The sequence below is a fragment of the Musca domestica genome, unplaced genomic scaffold, assembly GCF_030504385.1.
Source record: "Musca domestica strain aabys unplaced genomic scaffold, Musca_domestica.polishedcontigs.V.1.1 15, whole genome shotgun sequence".
Classification (NCBI taxonomy): domain Eukaryota; kingdom Metazoa; phylum Arthropoda; class Insecta; order Diptera; family Muscidae; genus Musca; species Musca domestica.
Genome location: NW_026712207.1, coordinates 7,928,965 through 7,948,906, shown reverse-complemented (window position 1 = coordinate 7,948,906; position 19,942 = coordinate 7,928,965). Strand labels below are relative to the sequence as shown.

Sequence of the window (19,942 nt, the reverse complement as noted above, 5' to 3'; positions counted from 1 at the left end):
TCGTATTAATCAACCGTGGCATCAGAATAAATGCCGAATATTATCGCAAAAATGTTCTGGAGGGTGTATTGAAGCCTTCAACACCAAATATTTTGACCGCAGACCTTGGACATTCCAACAGGACTCGGCACCATCGCACTCAGCACGCGCCACCCAAGAATGATTACAAAATGAGGTTTTTCGCTTCATTTCCAGCGCACAATGACCACCAAAATCTCCGGATACCAATCCGTTGGACTATTGTGTCTGGAGTATTTTTGAAAGCAAAGTTGGCACTAGAAAATACCAATGTGTCGATCACCTCAAGCAAGCGCTTCACCGGCAATGGGCCAAAATACCGCAGAGCAACATTCGGGCAGAGAGTGACGGTTTCATTGGCTGTTTGAAGGAATAATGAATAATTCGTGCCAAAGGTGACCAATTCCAACAAAGCTATACTTATTCTCAAGTTTGATGCTTTTTCCGACATTTTTGCTTTCATTCAATAAAATTTAAAACAAGTAAAAACGCTGTAAGTTCGGCCGGGCCGAACTTTGAATCCCCCTCACCATTTGGTACAAATTTAAAAATTTTCAAAAAAATAAAATCAGTTAAAAATTCTTAAAAATACCGAATGTAGCCGTTATATATATACGACGTCGTGGACCTGCATAGGCTTGCTTTTGTCACAAGCTATTACAATATTCAAATGCGAAACTTGAAAAAAACTTTGTTTATAATGTAGCTAAAATCATCAAAGTACCGAATATAGGGAGGTACCATGGGGGTTATAAAACGTGGACCTGCACAGACAATTTCCTGTCATAGGCTGTAGTATTCATTAAGAACTTCAAATGCCAAATTTGAAATAATTCCGGTAAATAATGTCGCTAAAATCATCAAAATACCGAATATCGGGGGTACCGTTATATGGGGGCTATACGAAGACGTGGACCTACATGGCCCATTTTCTGTCTTAGGATGTAGTATCCATTACGAACTTCACATACCAAATTTGAAACAATTACGGTAAATAATGTCTTTAAAATCATATATATGGGGGCTATACGACGACGTGGACCTACATGGTCCATTTTCAATACCAAAAGTCCTGCAGACATAATACACATTTGAGTAAAATTTCATCAACCTACTAACCATCCACCAACTTGTGAGAATCGCAATATGTTTATTTAACTTTTGCTATGTGTTAAGATTTTTGAAAAATATACTTCCTGGCCGAAAATTGTGGATTTTGGTGAAGGACATCATTGTTTGTTTGGATTTCAGGACCAAGATTGGTGTACTTTCAATTTACATAAGTCGACTTTTTAAGAATGTTTGCATAAAATTTCTTGTAAAAAAACTTATATTTTTTAAAACATGTTCTCTGCTACTTCCCGCAAAAGCGGAAATATCAAAAAAAAATATTTTTGAAAAAAAATTTTTTGACCAAGAATCGGAGATTTTATAAAACATTTTTTAAGAGCTTCGTAAATTTTTCATTAAATCTAGGTTTATAAGAAAATCCTGGAATAAATATTGGGTTTTTGGAGAATATTCACTTTTTTTGTAAATAATAAAAAACAATGCATCTGGTCGGATATGACTTATAGGATGACGGAATAATCTATTGGCAAACCGACATGTATTTTCTAACTCAGTAGTTTAACAACGAGAATGCAATGTAGCTGGGTTTACAAGTTCGTATTTCTTTTTTTTTTATTTGAACTATTTATTTGCCTTAGCTTCCACCCTGCATGGTCATCATCATCATAATTAGTTGAACTAATTCGTCTAGTGTTTTTCTTTCGACTTTCTCAGTTAATAACAAATAAAAAAAAACAATGGTCCATGAAGGTCTCACCGGCTCACCTAACTTTCCATCTCGTTATAGTCTTCATTCATCCCCTCCGTCCATTAAAGGTGTATTATGTATGCTCTGCTGCCCAACATAATGATCTTGGGATGAAACAACGAAAAAACCGCTTAATTCGTTCAACGTCATTAAAGAAAAGTGAAAAGAAATACATTTTCTATTTAAGATCTGCTGCTGGGTGCTGCACTTTCTTCTTCATTCTTTCGGACGTCGTTATTTGTTGTTGCTGCTGTTCATTTCTTTAAATAACAAACAGCTCCGGGCAAAAATGTTTCTAAAGAGTTTCCTCATTTGTTTACTTCCCCATTTTTATTGGGATGTCATGTTGTCGTTGTTGTATTTTTTTATGTTTACAAATTTAAAGATAGATTTTGAATATCGTGTTGTGTCAAGCGACAAGGAAAAGAAGTAGGGTTACCAAAAAAGAGGGTTTTTCTTAACCAGTATGATTTAGGGTAGAAATTGATATACCTTCAACCTAAGAGCTTGATATCCGTTTTGAAGAAAATGGTTTATTTGCCCTCAGTCTTATATCTATAGAGACAGCAACGTATGCGGGGATGCCTTGGTAACCGGACCCATTTGGAATGATATTTTTTATACCCTCCACCATAGTATGTCATTCCGTTTGTAACACCTCGAAATATACATTTTAAACCCCACAAAGAATATATTCTGGATCCGCATAAAATTCTATGTCGATTTAACGATGACAGTCCGTCTGTCTATCTGTCCGTCCGTCAGTGGAAATCACCCTAGCTTCCGAACGAATTGAAGTAGGTTGGTAAAATTTTACACAAATGTGTGTTTGGAATGTAGGATTTTAGTATTTAATATGGGCTATATAGGTCCACTTTATGTATAGACCCCATATAACTGAACCTCCCTATATTCTGTATTTTGATGTTTTTCACCGGAATTTTTTCAAATTTCGTTTGATTGTTCGTACAGCTGTGACAGAAAATCGGTACCTCCCGATATTCGGCATTTTGATGATTTTGAAATTCCTAATAGGTACTACAGTATATGAAAGAACATCGACACACGCTGCCCGAATGTTGCTCTGCGATTCCCGCCGAAGCGCTTGCTTGAGGTGAGCGACACTTTGGTATTTTTTAGTGCTAACCTTGCTTTCCAAAATATTCCAGACACAATAGTCCAACGGATTGGTATCCGGAGATTTTGTTGGCCATTGTGGGCTGGAAATGAAGCGAGGAACCTCATTTTGTAAACATTCTTGGGTGGCGCGTGCTGAGTCCTGTTGAAAGGTCCAAGGTCTGCGCCCAAAATGTTTGCCTGCCCAAGGCTTTAATACACCCTCCAGAATATTTTCGCCATAATATTCGGCATTTATTTTGATGCCACGGTCGATTAATACGAGCGGAGACCGACCATCGACTGTTATGGCGGCCCACACCATCACCATGGCCGGCGCTTGAGTTCTGGTGGCCAAACAAAGGTGCACATTTTCAGCTGACCTCTTTGACAAGTAAACACAATCATTTTGTTTGTTTACAAACTGCTGAACAACAAATGTTTTCTCATCGGAAATCGGCAGTTCACCACGGAAATTCGGCAGTTCACCACTTTCGGCCAAGTGACTCTCTGCCGAATGGAATATTGCGAGATGTTCAGCTCACGAGCCATTTTTCGGTCACTGCGACGCGGGTGGTGTTCGATCAAGTCGCTTCTTTACTTTTCGAACCATTTCTGCTGATGTTGCTGTTTTCTTCCGTTCACTCCCTTGACGTGGGGCTACGCTACCAGTATCACGTAATCGGTAACCACCGATGGTACGAGACACAGAAGATTTTTGCACATTTAAATGCTGGATTGCTCTAACGATAGCCAATTGTGGTTTTCCAGCCAAATATAAAGAAATCACACTATCACGCTCGAATTCCATCACGAATAACTTTTTTTCTGGAAAATTCTCACCAAAATGCTTTTGTAGGCTTGTAAAAAACATAACAAGCTGTCACTGGAATAATTTTAACAGCTGTCGGACGAGTGGGTTTGAAATGACAGCAGTCTGAAGTTGGTTGCAGTCTTTTTTTTTATCTCACCCTGTTGATCAAAATATTTGCTTTGAAACAATTTCCGGGAATTTGGAAATGTCTGCTAAATTTTGACCGAATGCCTTAAACATTTTTTTTCAGTTATCTTGAGAAATGGTTGTTTATCGGCCTTTTTATTTGATTTATAAATAATAAGATTTTTTCGAGCTTTAGGCCATTTTCGGATTTATTTTATTGATTACAATAATATGTTCCCAATATTTCGCAATTATCAAATTGCATCTTCAGGGGCAATCTATTTTAGAAAACATAATTATTAGTATCACAGCATTTTGTTATGGGCACAATTATTTTCCAAAAAAGAGATTTCTTACATTTACATAAAATTGTCAGATTTACTTAACAGCTAATGTAGTTTTTACTACCATTGTCTGGTGTTATTATTGCACTGATTATTTCTACGTATTGCACGATCTCTTCTTTGTCAAGTGTCGATAACAATAAGCTGCATTATCGGTGTCGCTTTTGTAATTGATCTTTTTGTTTGTTGGTATGTTATTTATATGCAGCATCTCCAATGTTAACCTTCTGTTGTAGTTGTTCTCCGCCTGTAATACTCGTATTTTGTCAAAGTTTGGTATGTGGTTGTTAAGTTTACAGTGTTCCGCAAGTGCTGTTTTTTGAATATTGTTTTGGCTCCTTAATTTAATGTTAATTAATTATAATAATAATAATAATTTAACAGCACTTGCGGAACACTGTAAACTTAACAACCACATACCAAACTTTGACAAAATACGAGTATTACAGGCGGAGAACAACTACAACAGAAGGTTAACATTGGAGATGCTGCATATAAATAACATACCAACAAACAAAAAGATCAATTACAAAAGCGACACCGATAATGCAGCTTATTGTTATCGACACTTGACAAAGAAGAGATCGTGCAATACGTAGAAATAATCAGTGCAATAATAACACCAGACAATGGTAGTAAAAACTACATTAGCTGTTAAGTAAATCTGACAATTTTATGTAAATGTAAGAAATCTCTTTTTTGGAAAATAATTGTGCCCATAACAAAATGCTGTGATACTAATAATTATGTTTTCTAAAATAGATTGCCCCTGAAGATGCAATTTGATAATTGCGAAATATTGGGAACATATTATTGTAATCAATAAAATAAATCCGAAAATGGCCTAAAGCTCGAAAAAATCTTATTATTTATAAATCATTTTTTTTCAGGAAAAATGTAATTTTTTTAAATATTTGCAAAAAATAATCATTCAATAATAACGATTTTTTAAAAATATTTTCAAAATACTTTTCCGGTCACATATAAAATCTCGATTTTTCAGATAATGTTTTCAACTTCTTCCTGGAAAAAAGAGTATTTTTAAAACTTCCTGGCCTAAACTTGTGGGGTCTTTTCTAGAACTTCCTGGCCCATGATGTTCTTTTCCCGTTACTGACTTTTTACACAATTCTAGATTTTTTTGATATGTATTACCTTCGGCCGGGTCGATCTTTGAATACCCTCCACCATTTGAAACGAATTAGGCAATTCTCAAAAACTATAAAATCCGTTTGGCAATACCCAAAAACAATAAAATCCGTTAAAAATTCTGTTAAAATCTTAAAAATACGGAATGTAGCGGTTAAATTAGGGTCAATACGACGACATGGATCTGCATGGGTAACTTTTGTCATAAGCCATTAGAATATTCAAATGCGAAACTTGAAAAAAATCGGTGAATAATGTAGCCCAAAATCATTAAAATACCGAATATCGGGAGGTACCGTTATATAGGGGCTATAGGAAGAAGTGGCAGACAATTTTCTGTCATAGACTGTAGTATCCATTACGAACTTCAAATACCAAATTTGAAACAATTTCGGTGAATAATATCGCTAAAATCAAGAAAGTACAAAATATCGGAAGGTACCGTTATATGGGGGCTATACCAAAACGTGGACCTATATGCCACATTACATACAATACAAAAGGTCCTGCAGACATAATATATATTTGAGTAAAATGTTATCAATCTACTTCATTTCGTTCGGAAGTTAGAGTGATTTCCACAGACGGACACATGGACAGACGGAGGAACATCGCTAAATCGACATAGAATTTTATGCTGATCCAGAATATATATACTTTGTGGAATCTAAATTGGATACCTTTCATACTATGGTGGAGGGTATAAAAAGCGATTTTTTAATGTTTGCAAATAATATACTCATTCAATAATAAAGATTTTTAAAAAAATATTTTTTGAAATACTTCTCCGGCTACATAAAAAATTTCAATTTTTTACAAGAAATTTTAAAACTCCTCCTGGGAAAAAAATATTTTTTTAAACTTCCTGGTCAAAACTTGTGGGGTTCTTTTCAGGGACTTCTTGGCCCATGATGTTCTTTTCCAATCACTAAATTTTTACACAATTTTAGATTTTATTGAAATTTATTACCTTCTAATCGTTTAAAATTTACACCTTCAAAAAATTCCTATTACCAGATAATGGATTTCGTAACGATACTCATTACTTGGTAATGAGGAGAATTAATTCTTTAACTTTGTAATTTTTTAGAGAACAACCCATTATTTTCAGACGAATTTATTTTCTTCACATTACCTTTTGTTGATTAACCTTCCCATACAGCTCCCAAATATTTGTTGGATTGAAACACCATCGATGTTAATGACCTTTAGCACACATTTAAATGAATCCAATTTAGTAGCTTCATTTGTTTATTTTTCAAATAAACTCTTCTCCCAAACACCCCTCTTATAAATTCCAACTCCCTCCCTTCAATCTAAAAACCCTGGCAGAATAGCCTCAAATCTGTTTAAAAATATCTACCTTTCAAACAGACAAAACCAAAAATAATCAAAGTTCAATAACACGCTTCATTATATGCCATCCATTGCAGCGGATTTTGGCTAGAGATATGCTGCCATCGCCATGCCATCACCCTGGCCCATCATCATGTCATTCACGTTTTATATTCCGTGTTTCAACAATCGTTGCGCGATGCACATTGTTTCTATGAAGCTATGCGGTGATGGCATTCCACTCGGAGACTCAATAAGAGTTCTTCCACTCAGCAATGAGAGAAGATACTATACCACACATTTTTAATGGAGGAAGACAAAAACTGAAGACACTAGCTTCCCAAGAAGGCGAAGAAGCAGCAGAAGCCCATGTGAACAGAAAGAAGTAACAACACGACCTTGACCATAAAAATTTTTGTAAAACACTTTAGTTCCAGTACATAAAAATATACCTCTTGAATATACACCAGCACACATACATATGTATGTACATATGTAAACATCAAACCACCATATCGTCTACATTCAATTGTAATGTAGGTTTGGGTATTAGGGAGGTGGTAGAAAATTATGGGTTTGAGTTGTTTTTTTTTTTTTTCTCACAGACAATTGTTTATTAATAATTTATGAGATTTCAAAGAAAACCACAAATGAAATAATGAAAATGGATAGGGGAGGAAGGGGGAAGGGGTATTTTTGGTATTCAATACATAAAAGAAACTTAAGGTCTTCTTTAGGTATTACGACTTAGGTATTACTTAAAAGACTTTAAGATAGGAGACTTTTAAGGTCTTTCAAGATAGGAGACACTTGAGATCTTCTATAGATGGAAGAAAGACCCGTGAGATATTCTAAAGACAAAATTACATTGTGGGTTTGTCCAAGTCAAGGGTCTCAAGGAGTAATCGCAATTTAGGAAAAATATACCTAATAATGGACCCATATTAAAAACCTTTTGCGGGGAGGGTTTATATCGATCCATATTCTCAATCATAATATTACTGCCTATTTTTTATATCCATATGCCATATGACTACGGAGGGTATATACCATTTGATACGGCCAAAATATGCCTCATCGAAATAATGTTTTTAGATCCTAGGTCTCTTTAGACAAAATCCGTTTCAGGAATTTGGAGTCTATTTAGCGATGTCCGACCGCCTGACAGGATGGCTGATGCGCACGATAACTCTCGAAGGGAGTATCCGATTTGGTCCAAACTTGGTACATCGTATTATTATTATCAAATTTAGATCGAATTCGGAGTTAGGCAATATCGGTTCATTCCTTCTGGTAACTCCTCCACAAAAGGTCGAAATATATTTTACTGCATAGGAAGAGAAAGGATAATCCGATTTTGCTCCAACTTTGTAAATTCTAATATTAGCACCAGTGGTAGGTCAGGTGCGAAAATGTACAATATCGGTCCACTCCATCAAGTACCTATCCCACAAAGGGTCGAAATTTTTGAATAATTATAAATCTTATAATATGTGATGTATAAACCGATTGTCTTCAAATTACATCCCAACATTTTTATTTACCCAAGTTCTGGTGTTAGGATGGAATGTATTGGTCCACTTCTTCTGGTACCTCCTCCACAAAAAGTCAAAATTTTGAGTATTCACGATTCCATTCAGACCTGGTACATCCCAATATTTTTGGCAACACAAGACCTTCTATAAATATGGTATGGTATAATCGGACCATTCTTTCTGGTACCTACCCCACAAAGGGTCAAAGTTTCGAAAACTCGAAACGTTTATTAAATCCGTAATAAGCATCCGGTTCTCTTCAAATTTCACACATCCCATTAATTCTACCAAAACAAGATCTGCTGTGAAGATGGAAAATATCGGCTCACTCCTTGTTGTGCCTCTCCCACAAAGGGTCAAATTTTTTAATATCCATGAAGCTCATAAAACGCAAAATTAAATTCCGATTCCATTCAGACTTGGCACATCTCAATTTTTCCATTAACTCAAGATCTATTAGAAAGATGGTAGAGATCCGACCACTTATTTTGGTACCTCCACAATGGTTCAAAGTTTTGAATAACTAAAAGGATCATAAAATCCGAAATAAGCATCCGGTTCTCTTCATATTTAACACATCCCATTATTTCTCCTAACGCAAGATCTCTTATAAAGATTGTAGAGATCGGACCATTTCTTCTTGTACCTTTCCCACAAAGGGTCAAAGTTTCGAATAATCAAAACGATTATAAAATCCGAAATAAGCATACGGTTCTCTTCACATTTCAAACATCCAATTATTTCTTCTAACACAAAGTCTGCTGTGAAGATGGAATGTATCGGTCCAATTCCTCCATTCAGACATGACACATCTCAATATTTCTATTAACACAAGTTCTGTTATAAATATGATAGAGATCGGACCAATCCTTCTGGTACCTCCCCCACAAAGGGTCAAAGTTTTGAATAACCAAACCGACTATAAATAAACATCCGGTTCACGTTCGTATTTCACACATCACAATATTTTTGTTAACCCAAGCTCTGGTGTGAAAATGGAATATACCGGTCCACCCCTTCTGGTACCTCCCACGCAAAGGGTCAACATTTTGAAAATTCATGAAGCTCATAAAACACGAAATTGACATCCGATTCTAATCAGACTTGGTACATCTCAATATTTCCATCAGCACAAGACCTGTTATAAATATGGTATGGTATAATCGGACCATTCTTTTTGGTACCTACCCCACAAAGGGTCAAAGTTTCGAACTACCAAAACGATTATAAAATGCGAAATAAGCATCCGGTTCTCTTCATATTTCACACATCCCATTATTTCTACTAACACAAGATATGCTGTGAAAATGGGATATATCGGTCCACTCCTTCTGGTACCTCCCCCACAAAGGTTCAAAATTTTGAATATCCATGAACATAATAAAATGCGAAATTAACATTCGATTCCATTCAGACTTGGCAAATCCCAATATTTCTCTCAACACAATATCTGTTATAAAGATGGTAGAGATCGGACCACTTCTTCTGGTACCTCCCCCGCAAAGGTTCAAAGTTTCGAATAACCAAAACGCTCAAAGAAAACGAAATAAGCATCCAGGTCTCTTCATGTTTCACACGTCCCATTATTTCTTCTAACACAAGTTATGCTGCGAAGATGGGATATATCGGTCCACTCCTCCTAGTACCTCCCCCACAAAGGTTGAAAGTTTTGAATATGCTTTATATCATAAAACGAGAAATTAACATCTGATTACATTCAGACCTGGCACATCTCAATATTTCTATCAACATAAGATCTGTTATAAAGATGGAGGAGATCGGACCATTCCTTCTGATACCTCCCCCACAAAGGGTTAAAGTTTCGAACTACTAATGCGATCATACAATCTCTTCATATTTCACACATCCCATTATTTCTACTAACGCAAGATATGCTGTGAAGATGGAATATATCGGTCAACTCCTTGTGGCACCTCCCCCACAAAGGGTCAAAATTTTGAATATCCATGAAACGAGAAATTAACATCCGATTCCATTCAGACTTGGCATATCTCAATATTTCCATGAACTCAAGATATGTTATAAAGATGGTAGAGGATTGTGCCATGTCTTCTGTTACCTCCCCCACATAGGGTTTAAATTATGAAAATCAAAACGCTCAAAGAAAGCGAAAAACGCATCCAAATCTCTTCTAATTTCACACATACAAACATTTTTGCTAACATAAGATCTAATGTGAAGCAGCTATATATATCTGCGAACCCCTTCTGACACCTCTCCCACAAAGGGTAACAATTTTCAATTCTTTTATCTGTCATAACTTGCGAAACAAGTCAGTGATTCTTTAAAACTTGCTATATCTAAATATATCTCTCAACCAGAAGCCTGGGATGAATATGGAAATTATGATTCCGCATAAGATTAGATATAAGTTTTCTTGTAATTTTGCCCATACTAATATTGTTATCTGTATTAGATGAAGTATGAAAATTGAATACTTCCGTCGACTATATCTGGTACCTCGCGCACCCTTTTAACATTTTCTTAAAATTATCTCATAACTCATATAAAGTAAAGGAAGTAGTCGATATAGTCCAAACCTGGCACGTCGCAATATTTATATCATATTTATTCAGGTTCGATACGAAATGGAAAATATTTGGCCATTCCTTCGGAACCTACTCCATAGAGGATCAAAAATTTGAATAATGATAACAGAAGTCAAAATATATTTAAATCATCGAACATTGGCTGAGGGTAGACATCTGTCGGCAAAACCGACAGATACATTTTAACTTCTTTTGATTATTTTATCGTTACACCCGAATACACGACACGTATAATCAAAAAAACAACAGAAGCCCCCCAAGCAAACGGTAACCACTTCAAACATTTATCTTCCCTCGTATTGAGATCAATTGCTCGGTTACAAAATAATGGAAATGGGAGCACCTTGAAATGGAATACAACAGCAACAACAACAAAAATAACAGCAATACCAAAAAACATGTGTTGAATATCCATTCAGTGAACAACACTTGTTGAGGTTGTCTTACATTCATATTTGAAATTTCACGAAAATCGAAAAAAGATATTATCCCATTGGCAAGTTAATAAAACATGTGTTGGGGGGGGGACTTCAAAATTTCCAAGGTATCCATTTGTAATACCTCTCAAAAAAAAGAACCAGAAACACATACCAGTAAGGAAAGACCAAAAGTCGGGCGGGGATGACTATATGATACCCTACACAACCATGTGCATTTAGTAGAGCTCCCGTAACAAAAAGTCTATACGGGGAATTTATATGAAGTAGGTCATACCAACTATGAACCTTATTTGAATGCGTATCATAACTTTAGGGTAGTCACAATTTGGGTACTATATCAAACTTCGAATCCATTTTCAACAAATTTGACAGAGGCTTGTGTACCTCTAGTACCAAATAACATAGCTGTACAGGTTGAAATTAAAAAACGGCAACCAAATTCAGACTACTGTCATTTCTAAGCTACTGGTTCGACAGCTGTTAAAATTATTCCAGCGACAGCTCATTATATTGTTTACAAGCGTACAACAGCATTTTGCTGAGAATGTTCCAGAAAAAAAGTTATTCGTGATGGAATTCAAGCGTGATAGTGTGATTTCTTTATATTTGGCTGGAAAACCACAAGTGGCTATCGTTAGAGCACTCCAGCATCGGTATTTAAATGTGAATAAATCTTTTGTGTCTCGTACCATCGCTCGTTACCGATAACGTGATACTGATAGCCCCACGTCAAGGAAGTGGACGGAAGAAAACAGTAACATCAGCAGAAATAGTTCGAAAAGTAAAGAAGTGACTTGATCGAAACCCGCACCGCAGTGGCCGTGAGCTGAACATATCGCAATATTCCATTCGGCAAATATTGAAAAATGAGCTCGGGGTAAAACCATTGAAATTCCAAAAATTGCAAGAACTTACACCGCAACAGAAAGAAAATAGACTCAAAAGAGCTAATGAGTTGATTCGCTTGGTCGAAAGCGGTGAACTGCCGAATTTGGTTTTCTCCGTCTCCGATGAGAAAACATTCGTTGTCCAGCAGTTTGTAAACAAACAAAATGATCGGGCTTCTACTTGCTAAAGAGGTCAGCTGAAAATGTACACCTTTGGTTGGCCATCAGAACTCAAACGCCGGCCATGGTGGTGGTGTATGCCGCCATAACAGCCGATGGTCGCTCTCCGCTCGTATTAATTGACCGTGGCATTAGAATAAATGCCGAATATTGTTGCGAAAAATTCTGGAGGGTGTATTAAAGCCTTGGGCATGCAAAAATTTTGGCCGCAAACCTTCGACATACCAAAAGGACTCAGCACCATCGCACTCTGCACGCGCCACCCAAGAATGGTTACAAAATGAGGTTCCTCGCTTCATTTCCAGCGCACTATGGCCACCAAAATCTCCGGATACCAATCCGTTGGACTATTGTGTCTGGAGTATTTTGGAAAGCAAGGTTGGCACTAAAAAATACCAAATTGTCGATCACCTCAAGCAAGCATTTCGCCGGGTATGGGCCAAAATACAGCAGAGCAACATTCGGACAGCGTGTGACGGCGTTGAAGGCCATAATTCGTGCCAAAAGTAACCAATTCGAACAAATCTAAACTTATTCTAAAATTTGATGCTATGTCCTACATTTTTTACTTTCATTCCAAAAATTAAAGAAAAATGTAAAAATTATGGCATTTGACTTTGTGGCAGTTTTTTATCTCACCCTGTGTATGGGAGCTGTGGCTATATCTGAACCGATGTTCACAAAATTTAAAACACTAGTTTCTAGGATGAATTCAGTGTGAATTCATAAAATTCAGTCCATTTGGGATGATATTAGCCATTTGGTGCACAATAAGCCTTAAATCGGATAAAGATATATACGGGAGCTATATTCAAATCTGAACCGATCTTGACAAAATGTTAGAAACTTATTTCTGAGCTGTATTTGATATCTGGTACCAAAGATCATTGTTGTGGAGTGCATATTACGCATGTGAGGGACTTAAACTCCCAAGTCGGATGAAACATACATATGAGAGCTATAGCTATATCTAAACCGATTTTCTTCAAATTTGGTGTATTTGCTTCTAGACTGAATTCGGTTGGATGTGCTTAAATTCAGATCATTTGGACTGATATTGGCCATTTGGTGCACAATCGAAACGAAATCGGTTGAAGGTGTATATGAGAGCCATATCTAAATTTGAAGCGATTCTCACCAATTTCAAAAGGGTTCATCTTTGGGCCAAACAAATATTGTTTGGAAAATTTCATCTCAATCGGATAATAAATGCAACCTGCATTTTGTTCACAAAAAATACATGGACAGACCGGCGGACGAACGGACTGACATGCATAAATCGACTCAGAAAGTTATTTTATGAAGACCCTCAAAAGTAACTATGGGTCTATCTCGCTACCTTCTCCACAGACAAATTGACAAAGACATAATATCCTTACCACTACTTGGTGTAGGGTATAATAAGTTAAAAAACAGTTAGATCGACCGGGCCGAACTTTGAATACCCTCCACCATTTGGAACAAATTTGGAAATTTTCAAAAAAAAAAAAAATCCGTTAATAGTTCTGATAAAATTTTAGAAATACCGAATGTAGCCCTTATATTGGGGTTTATACGACGTGGACATACATAGGCATTGATTGTCATAATCCATTGCCATATTCATATTCGAAACTTGAAATAAACAGTGAATTATGTAGCTAAAATCAGCAATAAACTGTATATAGGGAGGTACTGTTACATCGGAGCTATACGAAGACCTGGACGTGCATAGACAATTTCCTGTCACAGACTGTAGCTTCCATTACGAACTTCAAATACAACATCTCAAACAATTTCGGCGAGTATTGTACCTAAAATCGTCAAAATACCGAATATAAGGAATTACTGATATATGGGGCCTATACGAACCTGGTCCTCCATAGACAATTTTTTGTCATAGGCTGTGGTATCCATTTCGAACTTCATATACCAAATTTGAAACGATTTCGGTGAATAATGCCGCTAAAATCATCAAAATACCGAATGTTGGGAGGTACCGTTATTAGGGCCCATACGAAGACCAGGATCTGCACAGACAATTTTTGTCTTAGGCTGTAGTATTCATTACGAACTCTAAATACGTAATTCGAAACAATTCCGGTAAATAATGCTACTAAAATTATCAAATTACCGAATATAGGGAGGTACTGTTATATGGGGGCTATACGAAGACGTGTACCAAAACAGACAATTTTCTGCCCTAGGCTGTAGTATCCATTTCGAACTTCAAATACCAAATTTGAAACAATTCCGGTGAAAATAGTCGCTAAAATCATCAAAATACCGAATATCAGGAGGTACCGTTTTTTGGGGGCTAAACGAATACGAGGACCTAAACAAACAATTTTCTGTCTTAGGCTGTAGTATTCATTGCGAACTTCAAATGGCAAATTTGAAACAATTCTTGTGAATAATGTCGCTGAAATCATCAAAAAACCGAAAATATATGGGGCCTATACGAAGACCTGGATCTGCATAGACAATTTTCTGGCATAGGCTGTAGTATCCATTACGAACTTCAAATAACAAATTTGAAACAATTCCATTGAATAATGCCGCTGAAATCATCCAAATACCGAATATCGGGAGGTACCGTTTTATGGGGGCTATACGAAGACGTGGACCTGCACAGACAATTTTCTATCTTAGGCTGTAGTATCCATTACGAACTTCAAATACCAAATTTGAAACAATTCCGGTGAATAATGTCGCTGAAATCGTCAAAATACCGAATATCGTTATATGGGGGCAGACAGACACACAGACAGACAGACGGACATCGCTAAATCGAGTTCGAATTTTACGCTAATCAAGAATATATATACTTTATTGGGTCTGACATGAGTATTTCGAGGAGCTACAAACGGAATGACAAAGTTAATATACCCTCCATAGTATGGTGGAGGGTATAAAAACTAGAATATTTAAATCAGATCATTTCCAGATGGGAAGAGGATGAAAAAGCCTCCAGCTTTATTTCTCATCACCAAGTTTCATTATTTTTTTTTCTTTTCCTGGAGGCGTCTTGTCTCTGGATATCGTATGAGGAAATCTTGTCTCTGCTTTCCCACTTTACTACAAAAACGTTATGTGCCTTAGTGCCGAGTCTGTGTGTTAGTAGGGCTATAAATCCAGCAGAACACAAAAAAAAAACTACAGAGCACATGACTGCTGCGTTTGTTTACTTGGCATTCTCAGCAGCTCTCAACAAAGCTGTCAACAAAGTGGCAGCAGCAGAAACAGCCGAGAGATAGATGACATCACTGGAATAAGTGTCTCATACATCTCTATTTTTTCTCGCACCCAGTCATATATAGCTTCCCATTCATAATCTTTTATTTCAAATGAGATTAATTTATGAAAAAAAAAAAATAGAGACAAAGACATACACACACTCATCGACAATAAACGCCATTTAAATACGCCTGCCTTTGAGCCATAAACTAAACGGTGTCGCATTTGTACGTTTTTATTTATTTATTTTTATTAACGATAAGGTGGCCACCTCTCCTCCGTCCTCTTCCACTTCCCCTTTTCACCCCTGCCGGCCTTTTGTTTAATTTGTATCTTATTTCCATTTATAGCCTCTTTATAATTCAATGAATTGAAAGAGCAACGCAGATGAATACAACTAATCCGCTAACCTGTTGCTAGTTGCCACTTTTTTATCTCAGCCAAGTTGGAAAAGACATGGCCTCTATTTCTGTGAAAATATTCAAACTGAATCCCAACAAGTTTCAAATAAATACTGGCATGATAGCGGATATTTGCTCAAAGCCGTTAACCTAAAATAGGCAAAAAATAAAAACATAGAGGCGTTGTTGACCTTCTCAAGGTAAGTGATTAATGGCAGGGGGAAGCAAAAAACAACAAAGCCAGGTAATAGGGTCAACAGAATTGTAGAGTAAAACCGAAAAAAAATTAATTAAATTTTTCAACATTGATTTTAAGTAAAAAAAGCTGTAAGTTCGACTAGGCCGAACTTTGAATATCCTCCACCATTTGGTACAAATTTGGCAATTTTCAAAAATAAAAATAGAATCCGTTAAAAATTCTGTTAAAATCCAAAAAATACCGAATGTAGCCATATATTAGGGTCCATACGACGACATGGACCTGCATAGGCAACTTTTGTCATAAGCTATTAGAAACTGCGAAACTTGAAAAAAAATCTGTTTAAAATCAAATCTGTCTAAAATCATCAAAATACCGAATATCGGAAGGAACCGTTATATGGGGGCTATACGAAGACGTGTTCCTAAACAGACAATTTTCTGTCTTAGGATCTAGTATCTATTACGAACTTTAAATACCAATTTTGAAACAATTCCGGTAAATAATGTCGCTAAAATCATCAAAATACCGAATATCGGGAGGTACCCTTATATGGGGGCTATATGAAGACGTAGACCTGCACAGACAATTTTCTGTCCTAGGCTGCAGCATTCATTACGAATTTCACATACCAAATTTGAAACAATTCCGGTGAAAATTGTCGCAAAAATCATCAAAATACCCAATATCGGGAGGTACCGTTATATGGGGGGCAATACAAAGATGTGGACCTAAACAGACAATTTTCTGCCATAGGCTGTAGCATCCATTACGAACTTTAAATACCAAATTTGAAACAATTCCGGTAAATAATGTCGCTAAAATCATCAAAATACCGAATATCGGAGGATACCGGTATATGGGGGCTATACGAATACGTGGACCTAAACAGACAATTTTCTGTCTTAGGCTGTAGTATCCATTACGAAATTCAAATACCAATTTTGAAACAATTCCGGTAAATAATGTCGCAAAAATCATCAAAATACCGCATATAGGGAGGTACCATGGGGGTTATAAAACGTGGACCTGCACAGACAATTTTCTGTCTTAGGCTGTAGTATCCATTACGAACTTCAAATACCAAATTTGAAATAGTTCCGGTAAATAATGTCTCTAAAATCATAAAAATACCGCATATCGGGAGGTACCGTTATATGGGGTCTGTGCGAAGACGTGGACCTAAACAGACAATTTTCTGTCATAGGCTGTAGTATTCATTACGAACTTCAAATACCAAATTTGAAACAATTCCGGTAAATAATGTCGCTAAAATCATCAAAATACCCAATACCGGGAGGTACTGTTATATGGGGGCTATACAAAGACGTGGACCTGCACAGACAATTTTTTCTCTTAGGCTGCAGTATTCATTACGAACTTCAAATACCAAATTCGAAATAGTTCCACTAAATAATGTCGCAAAAATCATCAAAATACCGAATATCGGGAGGTACCGTTGTATGGGGGCTATACGAAGGCGTAGACCTAAACAGACAATTTTCTGTCATAGGCTGTAGTATCTATTACGAACTTCAAATACCAATTTTGAAACAATTCCGGTAAATAATGTCTCTAAAATTATCAAAATACCGAATATCGGAGGGTACTGTTATATGGGGGCTATACGAATACGTGGACCCAAACAGACAATTTTCTGTCTTAGGCTGTAGTATCAATTATGAACTTCACATACCAAATTTGAAACAATTGCGGTAAATAATGTCGCTAAAATCATCAAAATACCGAATATAGGGAGGTACCATGGGGGTTATAAAACGTGGACCTGCACAGACAATTTTCTGTCATGGGCTGTAGTATCCATTACGAACTTCAAATACCAAATTTGAAACAATTCCGGTAAATAATGTCGCAAAAATCATCAAAGTACCTAAAAAAAACCGCATATCGGGAGGTACCGTTATATAGGGGGCTATACAAAGACGTGGACCTACATGACCCATTTTTTGTCTTATATTGTAGTATCTATTACGAACTTCACATACCAAATATGAAACAATTCCAGTAAATAATGTCGCAAAAATCACCAAAATACCGAATATCGGGAGGTACCCTTATATGGTGGCTATACGAAGACGTGAATCTACATGACCCATTTTTTGTCTTAGGCTGTAGTATCTATTACGAACTTCAAATACCAAATTTGAAACAATTCCGGTAAATAATGTCGCTAAAATCATCAAAATACCGAAAAAAGGGAGGTAACGTTATATGGGGGCTATACGAAGACGTTGACCTAAACAAACAATTTTCTGTCTTTGGCTGTAGTATCTATTACGAACTTCACATACCAGATGTGGAACAATTCCGTTGAAAATTGTCGCTAAAATAATCAAAATATCGAATATCGGGAGGTACCGTTATATGGGGGCTATACAGGCGTAGACCTACATGACCCATTTTTTGTCTTATACTGTAGTGTCTATTACGAACTTCAAACACCAGATTTGAAACAATTCCGGTAAATAATGTCGCTAAAATCATCAAAATACCGAATATCGGGAGGTACCGTTATATGGGGGCTATACGAAGACGTGGACCTGCACAGACAATTTTCTGTCTTAGGCTGTAGTATCAATTATGAACTTCACATACCAAATTTGAAATAATTCCGGTAAATAATGTCGCAAAATTCATCAAAATACCCAATATCGGGGGGTACCGTTATATGGGGGCTATACATGACCCATTTTTTCAAACAATTCCGGTAAATAATGTCGTTAAAATCATCGAAATACCGAATATCGGAGGATACCGTTATATGGGGGCTATACGAATACGTGGATCTAAACAGACAATTTTCTGTCTTAGGCTAAGGTATTAATTGCGAACTTCAAATACCAAATTTGAAACAATTCCGTTGAAAAATGTCGCTAAAATAATAAGAAAATCGAATATCGGGAGGTACCGCCATATGGTGGCTATACGAAGACGTGGACCCACATGACCCATTTTCAATACCAAAAGTCCTGCAGACATAATACACATTTGAGTAAATTTTTATCAACTTACTGCATTTCGTTCGGAAGCTAGAGTGATTTCCACAGACGGACGAACGGACGGACGGACGGACATTGCTAAATCGACATATAATTTTATGCTGATCAAGAATATATATACACTGTGTGTGGTCTAAAATGTATATTTCGAGGTGTTACAAACGGAATGACAAACTTAATATACCCTCCTCCATACTATGGTGTAGGGTATAAAAATTGAGAATTTCAAAATTTTTTGAAATAGATGTTAAGTCTAAATCATGCCCAGCATTGAGAATATTTTTTTCATGCATCTCAATACCAGTTTTCCAAACCAGCCATAAAAAAACGCAACGACGTTTTAATGGCCCCATATATGGTCCTGAGAATTGTTATTACTTCTACGCCCACACTACCCCCCCCCCCCCCCCCCCCCCCAAAAGCTAAATATGAAATTCCACATTTCATGAAACAACTGCTCGATGACATTAGAAAAAAATCAGTCGCCATAATAATCACAGACAATTTATAAGTAGATATATAAGTAGATATGTAAACAACAACAAACACAAAAACAAACATGACTTACCTTAACGCCAACACTTCAACACCACGCATACGTTTTATTATGGATACATCACTGAGATCACTTCCCCTGGAAAGAAAAATAGTAGAAAAACAAAAACAAAAAAATGAATATTTGAATCTCGTAATAATTAAAATTAATTTAAAATGGAGACAAACAAACATACATATATATTACAGACATCTGTATACAATATAGATGTATGTAC

The 19,942-nt window shown here is 36.4% G+C and overlaps 1 protein-coding gene across 26 annotated transcripts in view; it reads right to left on the bottom strand.

The window, feature by feature from the left end:
- The window catches only part of LOC101897730 (GATA zinc finger domain-containing protein 10), a 57,691-nt gene that overhangs the window by 23,276 nt on the left and 14,473 nt on the right, over positions 1-19,942 (bottom strand). For all 26 annotated transcript variants that reach the window (XM_059119614.1, XM_020034611.2, XM_020034614.2 and 23 more), the window contains exon 3: positions 19,738-19,803. In XM_059119614.1, the coding sequence (XP_058975597.1) occupies positions 19,738-19,803 (66 nt within the window). The remainder of the gene's footprint in view (positions 1-19,737; positions 19,804-19,942) is intronic.